At 45.1% G+C, this 12517-nt stretch overlaps 1 protein-coding gene across 1 annotated transcript in view; it reads left to right on the top strand.

Moving 5' to 3' along the window:
• The first annotated feature begins 4492 nt into the window (after positions 1 to 4492).
• Positions 4493 to 12517, top strand: part of TNFRSF11A (TNF receptor superfamily member 11a) — a 38824-nt gene continuing 30799 nt past the window's right edge. Inside the window, exon 1 of the mRNA XM_083747277.1 lies at positions 4493 to 4961. Within this exon, the coding sequence (XP_083603403.1) occupies positions 4899 to 4961 (63 nt within the window). The 5' untranslated portion in view covers positions 4493 to 4898. The remainder of the gene's footprint in view (positions 4962 to 12517) is intronic.

Here is a 12517-nt window from a genome sequence, read left to right as displayed (position 1 = left end):
GGCGTTACAAAGGTGGTGGACTAAACCCATAAAGCTTGCATCAGAACATCACCCCCGTGCATGCAGTCTCATTTTAAAAGAAAGCGCATTCTCCTCCCTGGCAGTTCCTGCTTTGTCTTAACTTACTGTCAGTGACCTGGAATGAAGCTGTAGTCCTACCAACTATTACCCCAGTAAAAATGGCCAGGGGTTGCGATGCAGACATTCTCTTGGAGTTAGAAAGCAAGGTGTGGGGTCTTCAAGTGGGATAAAATAGGTGGTTTTCTTTCTTTCTCCAGAATCCTGTCTTCTCTCTCCTCCAGCCTTCACATTTTGCTTCTTGGCGTTCCATCATTTTTTGAAGGGGACAACTTGATGTCTGTGGAAGATCCCACAGCTGTGCATAACCTCACACACATTTGTTTTCAATGTTTTTTCTCAATAGGGATGTGGCAGGCAGTCATCAAGCAAAGGGTAAGACAAGAAGATGTTCTTGGGCAGGCATAATACTCAAGAAGTGGGGCCTGATATGCTTGAACCATTTGTTACGACATTTTACTCTTAACAGCTAGGCAGAAGAAAGAACTTTGGTTGATTTGCTTTTTTGAGACCCAATTGACTAGCCAATTGCACCAGCCAGTATTATTTTACACGAGTATTAATAAGACATAAGCCCTGTCTTCTTTAGCTTCTGGTCACCCTAGATCAAAGAGGAGATAGACATGTACAATAAAAAAATGGGCCTCATATTAGTGGCTAATGGTGGGTTCAAGGTCTGGAGCAACTGAATTTTACTGTAGCAGCTATCGCCAAGTTACCATTAGGTGGTGCATAATTGGAAGTTTGCAGTGGCACGGCACACATAAAAGAACCTAGAAAACTGCCTTATGTTGAGGAAGATTATTTTCAAAGTTCAGTACTTTGTGACAGCAGTTCTCCAGGATTTCAACCATAATATTTCCTGGAATCTGGAATCTTAACTGGAATTTTAACACACAAAGCATACCATTTCCTGCTGAGCTCCAGAAAATGGCTGCAATTGAAAGGGGCTTGCTTGTATACTGGACCATATCTGGCTTTTATGCAGCTTCCTTTTATGAAAAAGGAGTAGCTACATAGACTAAATAGTACTATGAAAATTAAAATACTGGCTCGGAGGAAGAAATAAAACCTGCTAGCACAAATGAACTTTCTCAGAGTTAAAGCCACTTTTAAAAAAGGGCCAAAAGCCAAGGATATTGAAACTTGGAGCAGAGTCTTAACAAGCACTGGTTAATGATTAATAATCTAAACATTTATGTTCAGAAGCAGGTTGCAATCTGGGTGTTCTAAGTGGAATGTCAATCTATCGTATGCCACATTGAGTGGTGCCATTTTCTTAGAGCAAATATTCAGTAACTGAGTTGCAAGAACAATTCTTACATCTCTAGAATGCTCTTAACATTCATTTTCCTGCTGAACTTTCCATAGCTGTAGCAGAAATTAAAGATTATCTAGTCGTTTTAAGTTAAGCAGCGAGTGTGTGTGTGTGTGTGTGTGTGTGTGTGTGTGTGTGTTTAAGGATTCAGTACAGGCAACTCCCCCTTTACATGCGTGTAGCCCATCCTGTTCTCTTGCGGTGCCAAAAATCGTCAACTGCACGCAAGTGGGGAGTTGCCTCTACTCAGTGCTATTTTTCTAGAAAAACAAGTGCCAGAACTCACCATGAGCGCCTCCCTTGTTCTCTTATAATAGCGATGGCACCCACCTGAAAGGCGCCGGAACTGAGTTCCGGCTGAAAAAAAGCCCTGCCTCTGCGTTGTTAGCATTGTGGGGGAAAACATAATTTTCTGGCAGAAGCAACATTGATTTCATACGTTTTCTTACAAAACAGATTATCAAGATGGTGTGTGGGCTTTCTGGCCAGTGCTTGGCTGCACAACCCTTCCTGGCTCAGATGGAGCAGAGAGAGAGAGAGAGCGCTGCATGTCATTGCCATACTAATGCTGCCGTGCTCCAAATCCCCAGATGGCAGCTCCCAGCAGTTTCACATAGATATTAAATAGCATAAGCGATATAATGGACCTTTGTGAGACCGCATAGCCCAAAAGCCATGGAAGAAGAAGAAGAGGAGTTTGTATTTGATATCCTGCTTTATCACTACCCTAAGGAGTCTCAAGGGATGCAGGTGGCGCTGTGGGTTAAACCAAAGAGCCTAGGAATTGCCGATCAGAAGGTTGGCGGTTCGAATCCCCATGATGGGGTGAGCTCCTGCTGCTCAGTCCCTGCTCCTGCCAACCTAGCAGTTCGAAAGCATGTCAAAGTGCAAGTAGATAAATAGGTACCACTCTGGCAGGAAGGTAAATGGTGTTTCCATGCACTGCTCTGGTTTGCCAGAAGCGGCTTAGTCATGCTGGCCACATGACCCAGAAGCTGTATGCTGGCTCCCTTGGCCAATAAAGCGAGATGAGTGCCGCAACCCCAGAGTCGGCCACGACTGGACCTAATGGTCAGGGGTCCCTTTACCCCTTTAAGGAGTCTCAAAGCAGCTAACATTCTTCTTTCCCTTCCTCCCCCACAACAAACACTCTGTGAGGTGGGGCTGAGAGACTTCAAAGAAGTGTGACTAGCCCAAGGTCACCCAGCAGCTGCATGTGGTAGAGTGGGGAAGCGAACCCGGTTCACCAGATTACAAGACTACCGCTCTTAACCACTACACCACACTGGAACCAAGCAACAATGGTGCTACTTTCTGGTAGCAAACCTGAAGATAGGAATAGTATCACGGTACCTCCAACTCCTACCTCCCCAAGTCACTCCAGAAGAACGCCATAGTCAATAGTGCCAAAAGCCACTGAGAAGTTGAGATCCTACAGGACTGCGCTCTCCCATGTCTCGCACCCAACAGAGTTTATCAATCAAGAGTGACTAATGATGTTACATTGCCCAAACTGGGCCTGAACCCCGACTGGAAGGGATCTGCACAGTTATGCTGAAGACGGAATTACAAATTTATAGTCTGAGTCAGGCATGAGTAAATAACATCCTTGCTGTTACAGAATTGTCTGCACTACTAAAAAGGGGAAGAGGAGACTTAGCATTGTTCCAGCTATACAGTAAGCGGTGCCGATAACAGCACTGGAGGAAGAGATCTTGCCTCCTTCAAGATCCATGCACAGAACAGACTGGTTGACCCCAGAAGTACAAGCAAAGCAAGCATAAGGGCTTTACCTGAATATCAGCATCCAAGTACTTCTTGCAAGTGAAGAGGATGCAATGTTTACATGTGCAAGGTGGGGTCTTCTTCAATCTCCATCTGCGGAAAATGCCAGCTGAACCCAACAGACAGTATTTCAGAGGCTGCAGACGAATTAAGAAAATCCTTTATGGCAACCACCAAGTAAAGATTAATTAGGACCAGAAGTAGGCTATATTTGTGTGTGCACACATGTGCTTGAGGCAGAGAATCCAAATGGCTCCCCTGTGGTAGTAAAAATATAATAAATTGGCAACACACAGTCCTTTATTGGGACGCGGGTGGCGCTGTGGGTTAAACCACAGAGCCTAGGACTTGCCGATCAGAAGGTTGGTGGTTTGAATCCCCGCGACAGGGTGAGCTCCCGTTACTCGGTCCTTGCTCCTGCCAACCTAGCAGTTCGAAAACACGTCAAAGTGCAAATAGATAAATAGGTACCGCTCCGGCGGGAAGGTAAACTGCGTTTCCGTGAGCTGCTCTGGTTCACCAGAAGCAGCTTAGTCATGCTGGCCACATGACCCGGAAGCTGTACGCCAGCTCCCTTGGCCAATAAAGCGAGATGAGCGCCGCAACCCCAGAGTCATCTGCAACTGGACCTAATGGTCAGGGGTCCCTTTACCTTTACCTTTTAGTCCTTTATTAATAAAAGAAGCTGAGGCTCCAATACTTTGGCCACCTCATGAGAAGAGAAGACTCCCTGGAAAAGACCCTGATGTTGTGAAAGATTGAAGGCACAAGGAGAAGGGGACAGCAGAGGACGAGATAGTTGGACAGTGTTCTCGAAGCTACCAGCATGAGTTTGACCAAACTGCAGGAGGCAGTGGAAGGCAGGAGTGTCTGGCATGCTCTGGTCCATGGGGTCATGAAAAGTCGGACACGACTAAATGGCTAAACAACAACATCCTAATATCTGGCACATTCAGGGATGGTCCTGAACAGGACAATAGGAGTAGCAATAGCTAGAAAAGGCAAAGTGTATTAATATTGTTAGCAGAGCATGGGAACGCAAGGTTACCAAATTTGATTTGATTTTAGTGGAAAGGATGCCTAAATTACGCTTGACAGCACTGGAGCTAAAGTGTTCTGAAAGGAAGCCTACTCATTTCCCGCCACGGACTGAGCCCTGAGGGATACCTCAGCCAGTGAAGCCTGAGACTCTTAATTTCAGAGTCATGGGTTCGAGATGCTGGGGCAAAAGATTACTGCTTTGCACCAACACCAAAAGGCCTGGACTGGACTTGAGTGCTATGACATGTGGCCTTTCTGTGGGTTGAGGAGGCCTTAAGCTGCTTTGCTTCGGGGCGCAAAATGTCTCCGGCGGGCCCCTTATTCCTTTTCCTTACACGAGGCACCCTTCAATTCGCAGATGCCATGAAACATTTTGAATTAGGAGGAGCGAGGAAAAGGAACGGACCATGAGGGAGTTAATACACACACACATACTGAGAAAGTGGCAACTCTGCAAGTTGAGTCCTGAGGAAATGCTGTGGGAACTGTAGCCAGAAGGGGAGGGACTTTCTGTTTCCCTCACTTGTGCGCTGTCTCTTTCTCTCTCGCCAGCTCTCTTCCCTTGTGGCTGAAAGGCAGGAGGAGAGGAATCAGTCACTTAAATGTGCCTCTGCCTGAGGCTTAGTTTGGAGGACTTTATTCCTGCTCAGCAGCAGCAAGCAAAACACTCCTGGATATGGCTATCTCAGGAAGCTTCTGGCTTGTTGTTTTCACCGTTTTCATCACTGAACTGCAACAGGTAAGGCTGCAAGGCGGGGTGGCAGGAGGGATGTGAGGGTATAACATGGGTGCTTCAGTCCCTGGAGCCCCAAGGTATGTTTGAATTTAATTTGTTCTACTGTTCTGTTCGAAAGCTCCTACAATAGCTGCCCCACTCTATAAAAAAAAAATGCAATTTCACAAACATAAAACCCTATTCAATTAAAAAATATTGAAGAAGGCACAGAAGGGGCAAAGTCCTTTTTTGGAAGAGGCAGGGTGAGCTTTGCTGCATACGTTGTTGGATTTCTGGAAGAGAAAGCAGAACACTTGTTACTGCAAAACAATGCTGCCGCCTGAAATGCGTTCAAATCCGATTGATTTTTGACAGTGTTAACATTTGAGTAAGCAGACTGAGTTTTCCAGTTGCCACAGGTAGCCACAGCAATTGTGGTGTGGAGGGCTACTTGTCGATGCAGCAGGAGAATCTTGCTCTTCTGGAACTACCAGGGGAAAATAACAAATACATAATTTACAGTGCATTTACAGGAAAGCAGCAAAATTGAAAGTGGAGTGTACACAAATAAACCCTGATTTAATTTTAAAAAGAGAAAAGCTTCAGCTCATCGACAGAAGCTCCCAAAAGTATGATTCCTTCAAATGGGAGGTGGTTTCTAAGGAGAAGGTGCCCCTACAGATATGACCCAGGATCCTGCCTCCGTAGTTTGCATCCTCATGAACTGGGAGACCCTAAGTGGGGCCTCCTCAGGTGATCATAAGTTGTGTAAGAAAACATGGCAGGAGACTCTGTCTGCGTGTGCACCATCCATTTAAACACATTTCCACCCTCAAAAAAATCATTGGAACTGTACTTTACCCCTTATAGAACTATAATTCCCAGCACCCTTAGCAAGCTAAAGTTCCCAGGATTGGGGGGGGGGCTGCTTTAAATGTGTGGCTTGGATGCAGCCCTCTTCTAAGATACAGCAGCAAAGCACAGCTTGCAATTCTTGTTTTTAATACTTTCCATTTCTTACGGCTCCTTATCTAAAATAAATATCATCCTAGTGCAGTTTCCCCATTCCAACGAGTTCCAAAGGTAAAGGAGGCAAACAAGCCACCCGCAGTCAGCGCTGTCGAGATAGGCGAGTCCAGCAAGGAAGGCTATCGAGGGATGTAATTTGCATGTGCTGAAAAAACAAACCCCGGCAGCAGAATTCAGGCAAAGGGTAGCTATCTGATTTCTCATATTTTGTGTTTCCAATCATTTTGGAACCGACCCATTGAGTTTCACCCAATGGTGGTTTTCCATCGAAGTCTGCCTTCGCTCGTGTTCTTCCAAACTGGAAACGTCTCCAGTGATGTGGCTTTCACCACTTCCCTTGAGAAACTATCCTGTAAGCTATACTCCGTGCTTAAACATTAAAATGCTTTTTATAAACAGGGTTGGTGTTGTTAAAAAAAAAATCTCCCTAATGTTTGACTTCTTCAAATTATATACTTTCTTGTGTATCTTTCTTGGTTGGTATTTGTGTGTGTGTGTTTTTCCATTTTCAATATTTAGCCAGTGAATATTGAGCAGCCCTGGGTGCAAAATGTACACAAAATCCAGAACAGAAACAAAAAAATCAGAAGGAAACCAAAGCATTAATTCAGCTCTCCTATTAAGTACAGCTCCATTTGTTGCCAGGCGGTACTGCCTAGCTCTTTAGAAAAACTAGTTCATACCAATATATAGCTAGTCTTGCATAGTGGCTTTGAGTCAGGATGTAGCCAAGCTAAATCTCACCTCCATCATAAATGCACAGGGCTTTTTTTCAGCCGGAACTCGCTGGAATTCAGTTCCAGCACCTCTCAGGTGGGCACCATTGCCATTCTAAGAGAACGAGGAAGGCATTCATGGTGAGTTCTGCCACCTCTTTTTTTAAGAAAGCACTGAACCGCCAGGCCTCATGTCTACTTTATTTGTTTGTTTGCATTGAGGAGGGGCCTTTGCATGCAGAAGGTACCGGGTTCAACCCCTGACATCTCCAGGTGGGAGAAATTTCTTCCTGAAACCAGGGCTGGCACAAGCCATTTTGGCACCTGAGGTAAACCACAAAATGGCTGCCCTCCGCCAGGGAAGAAGGGCTGAGTGAAGTTCTATATCAGGCACAGGGGGATGGAATAAAGACCTACATCGGGAACAAGGATGTGAGGTGACCAGCAGCACCTCCTATTAACCAGCAGCGCTTCCTATTCACTAAGAGGCTGTTATAGAGGCGGCAATATGAGGGGGCGGCTGAGGGGACGGCAGATCTAGCCTCCAAGGAGCTGTTGTTGCCATTGCAGCTGCAGCAATACAGAACAACAAACCCCTGTACAGTGGTACCTCGGGTTACATACGCTTCAGGTTACATACGCTTCAGGTTATAGACTCCGCTAACCCAGAAATAGTGCTTCAGGTTAAGAACTTTGCTTCAGGATGAGAACAGAAATCGTGCTCCGGCGGGGCGGCAGCAGCAGGAGGCACCCTTCGCTAAAGTGGTGCTTCAGGTTAAGAACAGTTTCAGGTTAAGAACAGACCTCCGGAACGAATTAAATACTTAACCTGAGGTACCACTGTATTGCAAACTTAGCACAACAAACAATACAAGCAACATGAAGACCAGTTATCTAGATAGCACTGCAATTCTTATTGCATAATATACATGATTTAGTACAACAAAAACAAAATGTGTACACTTGTGAATTCTCTAATATATTTGAAAGCGAATGAACTGTCTGTCAATCTTTGAAAGTCCGTAGAAGTATAATAAGTCTATGGTTGAAACAAAGTAGTAGATGCTATCCTGTGGGCTAAGCGGTAAAACTTTTTTTAAGCGTTCATGGTGCCAAAGTAGTAAGTGAAGAACAACGTAGGACAGTGATCCCGGATAATCTGACTGTTTCTCTGGAATCTTCTTCAGCACAACTACAAAAGAATTCAAATATAAAACAATGACCTGTGTACATCTGCTTGCCTCATAGGTAGGCCGGCACTTCTTGATGTCGCCTGGCTCAGTAATGGAAACTGAGGCAGATAAGAGCGCTTAGCCAACTCTCACCAAACATGTTCAGAAGTGTGAAAACAATATTCACATTAAGATTTTGCACAATATTTTGGTTTTGTTTCATTGTTATGTGCAATTTCGATAAACCATGCTCAAGATTGATTGTAGTTTAGGGTTCAGAAAGCACGCTAAACTAGAATCTAAAACCAAAGTGTAACTTTCCTATTTTCATCAAACAGCAATGCCAGAGGGAGAGCAGGATAACATGTGAGCCTGAGATTCATTTCTAGGGCTGCTATTCTATTCTAGAATCAGGCAGCAGAAGGCATCCAGGCGGATTTTCGCCAGGTTGGCAAAATGTCCAGGAAAACCCAGACAGGGGGAGTGAATTTGTTTTTTGGGGGAGATGTCTGAACACAGCCATTTAGTGTGGCTGTTTCCTTGTTTACAATCCAATAATATATTTTTATTGGAAGCCAGCTAGAGAACGTAAAACAAGTGAATACAAAAAAAAAACGTAATAAAGCCGTAAAAGTGAATGCAACATAATATATAATATAGTATAACAGTTTGACGCAGACTGTTCAGTTATAAATTACACATGGGTTGAATGCTACCTGGAGCTAGTGCGAGTTCTTAGTAGCCTGTTTGTTACATGAAACCGATACCTTGTCCACACTTCTGCTTGTCCTGTGCCTATAAAGTACAGGTCTGAGCAGTTTTCTGCTTGACCCACACTTTCTAGGTATGGTTCTGAGCAGTTTCTCCCTTGCGCTGCTCCTTTCCCAGATAAAACCCATTCTTTACTGCTAAATCAGAGCAAACATCAATGCAGAGAAAATCCAAATTGCCATTTGCTCCGATTGAACACTAAAGATCAGTTTTTCCCTAGGGGAAAGCAGCATGACAAAAGGAAGTGTGGTTGAGCCCTAATGTGAGATTAAGGGGTAAAGGCCATTCTGAAAATTAACTGTCAGGACTGCCGCTAGGTCCCAGCTCACAGAGGACCAAGGCCCAGTGGATGTTATATACAAAAGTCTTTATTAAAGTTTAGTTTCCATTTCCAAGCTCTGGGCGCGCAGACCCATGTCTCGACGCTAGACCGGCTAAGTCCCCTCTGACTCACTGCTCCACCCACACCAGTTTAAGATTCTAGCCCGGCTCCACCTCCTACGCTGCTCTTTCCTTCGCTGGGTCTTTCTGCCCTCTGGGGTTCCCTCCTTCCTGGACTCCTCTGACGCTGAGCCTCCTGAGTCTTGCCCCTCCCTCCGGCGGGCTTTAGGACCTGGCTCCCTTTCCGGGCTCCCTGCTGTGCCGCGCTCCTGTACATTTGAACTTGGCGCGCGCGCCCAGCCGGTGACTTTCCTTCTGACCGTTTCCCCGCTTCCTGATGTGGGCGTTGCCAAACCTGACTCCTCTCCTCCCTCTGGTGGTGAGGACACTGGTCCCGACTCCTGGGACTCCCCCTCCCCACTGCGCTCTGGTGGAGAAGCTGGTCCTGATTTCCAACTGCTGCTCAGGGACTCCCCGCTAGCCCCTTCCTCCTGGGGCTTCCCCCCTGGAGCCCCCTTCGCTCTGGCCACCGGCGCTCCCTTCTGTGAGTCCTCCGATTCGCTAGAGAGGCTTGTGGAATAACTCTGGCCACTGTCACTGCCTGCGCCTCCCTCATACTCCTCCTCCTCACTCTCCATTTGCTCCCCCTCCTGTGTCTCTCCTTCTGAACCCCTGACATTAACTTTGAGATTTATATTGTCTTGCTGCAAGACGAAGAACCTCTAGGGGCTGTGGTCCCTTTGGCCCCCCCAATACAATATTTGGGGAGGGCACATTGATGGGCATTGTCATTCAAATGGTGTGCGTGCACTGTGTCTTGTGAGACAGAGCTTACCTCCCCCCCTCTATTTTTTTAATTCAAGCTGGTACTCCTGGACCAGGACATCATTGAGGCAGGCCATATCCTTTCTCCTTTAGGCTTGTGAAGATAAGGCTGTATGTTCCTGAAGGTTCTCCACCCCACAAAATGCAGAAGCCAAATGGAGGAGGGAATCTATGTTCAATGGTTTCTGGGCCTTGGGGACTACTCCTTGCTTCTCAGGACTAGAGGCCGTGGTTGTGTTGGAGTGGCAGGGGGCAGTTGTGCTAAAGCTGGCCTCACTTTGCCCGTGAAAATAAAAGTGGGAGGGGAAAGCAAAGGAGGAGATCTCCAATGCACAGTACAACTTTTCAGTAAGCCCAACGGAATGTTCTCTTGTACATCTGGAAGGCTCCTGTCTTCCTTTTTCCCGGGGCTTGCCCAAGTCGGTGGCCTCAACATTGGTTGGCAGAAGAGGGGATGGGTTGAAGAGCTCTTCGGAACCACCTCTTCAAAAGAATCATGGAGTTTGTGGCAGAAGATGGAGCAAGGAGCAGATCTGCTTTTATTCTTCCGCTGGGAAGTGGTTGTGGTATGCAACCATCTTTTTCCCCTTCCTGCCAAACAGGCCTGCAGCTGGTTCAGAATAAATGTGTGATAGGCATACGCGAAAGTTGCACTGTAGAATTTATTTTGCATATTGAATTGGCTAGCGCTGCATACAGAACGGGGGTTTCCAGGTGAGCTAGTTTAATTTTATTTTTTATTTTTTGGTACAGTATGTATGAAAGGCCAAAAATCCATACCACAAATTAGGATTAGTCACTTAAAGTCGCATATAATTCTATCGGCTCTATAAATCACTGCTTCCTCTCTGAATCTTGCGAAATCCTTAGCCTCAACCACATCCTGGCAACAAGTTCCTCATTCTAATTTTGGGAAGAATATGAAGAATATTATCTTCCATTCCCGTGCCCTAAAATGGTTCATGTGGGGGTGGTGGGGAATCCGTACGCAAGTCCTATTGGTTTTAAACAAAATCACTTTTTTTTAATGAAAGAATCTACAGTAGTTACAGTTCAATCTACTTCATAATGCAATGGGAGACAAAGAAATCTGTTGAAGTTCCAAGAAATAACGAGTGCCATCTAGAACCATTGTCCTTTACATGATGGTAGTGGTTCCTCAAATATGGACTGCATGCAGATTCCTGTTCTCTGTGGGCACAGTTTTAATTTCATGATGAACTGGCAGCAAGCTTATGTTATATACTCAGTAACATTTATCCTCCGCTGCTGGAAGAAGCTACAGATATTACGATAATCTTCATCATAATAGGCACAATGCGGGCAAAACTGAGCAACCCCATGCATTGTTTTACTTGGAAGTAAGCCCCACTGTGTTCAGTGGAGCTTACTCGAGTGTGTAGCATGCCTTGAGTCCCATTAACTTCTCTGGTAATAAATGCATCTTACTGAACTTTCAAGAGGGATATGCTTAACTCTTGCTAAATCAATGGAAATTGGAAGGGCTCCATTATGACCAGCCATTTTATTTCCAGTTAAGGCAGAAGTATTAAACTGGCTTTCTCATGTGTTCCTTTCCATTGGTTTTGGATTCAATAGCATCATCAGGGTAGGTCTTTGGGGGCACAAGTCCAGGGCCCCACTCAGAGGAATGAGCAGATGGATCCCCCAAACGCAGCAGGCTTAACTGCATTTGGATGTACGTTAAATAATGTGCCTTTATGTGAAATAACTTCCCATAAAACCACTATATCCAGAGTCTAAAATTAGTTAACTGTGCCACTCTTTGTATGCTGCATGAATACATGGCACTCCCTTATATTGAATCAGACTCCTGATCTTCTTTGTCTGGTTCAGTTTCTGCAGATTTTCAAGTGAGCCTCAAAGGCCGCAGGTAGCTGCATTCCTAGCATTCCTACCAATATCATTTTTAACTGGAGATGTTGCAGACTTTGTACAGGTACTGTCTCTACCACTGAGCTATGGCCCTTTCTCTAGATGTAAAACAACAGCCTCTATGGACAGTGATTGGCCAGTAGCTTAACTACTTCAAATCTCCAGTCCAACAGCAAGGACTCTTGTGGATTTATATTTGGCCACCTCTTCCTTTTTAAAAGTCAGCCAAGTATACTGTGAAGCACAGAGGTTGGAGAAATAGAACTCTCTCTTCTTCCAGGAACTATTGACAGGATCTGAGCATCTTTTATTTATTTTTAATTTTTTTTATCCCATTTTATATTTCAGTCTTCAGCGTATAGAAAGCTCTTCAATCTTAAGATTTGTGTTTTTTCAGACAGAAATATTGTTTTCCCTTCATTTTGCTTCAGCCCTTTGCATTTCCTGACCGTGTATTTGCTTTATGGGATGGAAAGTTTGTGATGTGGTTTTAAAAGTCTCACTGGAAAGTCGACATCACGAAAACCATTTCCTTCACGGTTTAGGAGTTGTTTTGAATTAAAGACCTGGAAGTGAACTTCTGGAGCTACAGAGGCTCTGCTGTGCCCTGTTTGAGAACACTTAAGATCAGGGGGCAGCAAACTTTTTCAGCGGGAGGCCGGTCCACTGCCCCTCAGACCTTGTGGGGGACCAGACTGTATTTTGGGGGCAAAATATGAACGAATTCCTATGCCCCCAAAATAATCCAGAGGTGCATTTTAAATAAAAGGACACATTCTACTCATGTAAA

The sequence above is a fragment of the Podarcis gaigeae genome (assembly GCF_964106915.1).
Source record: "Podarcis gaigeae genome assembly, chromosome: 7".
Classification (NCBI taxonomy): domain Eukaryota; kingdom Metazoa; phylum Chordata; class Lepidosauria; order Squamata; family Lacertidae; genus Podarcis; species Podarcis gaigeae.
Note: the sequence above shows the minus strand (reverse complement) of the source record. Positions and strands in the feature narration are given on the sequence as shown.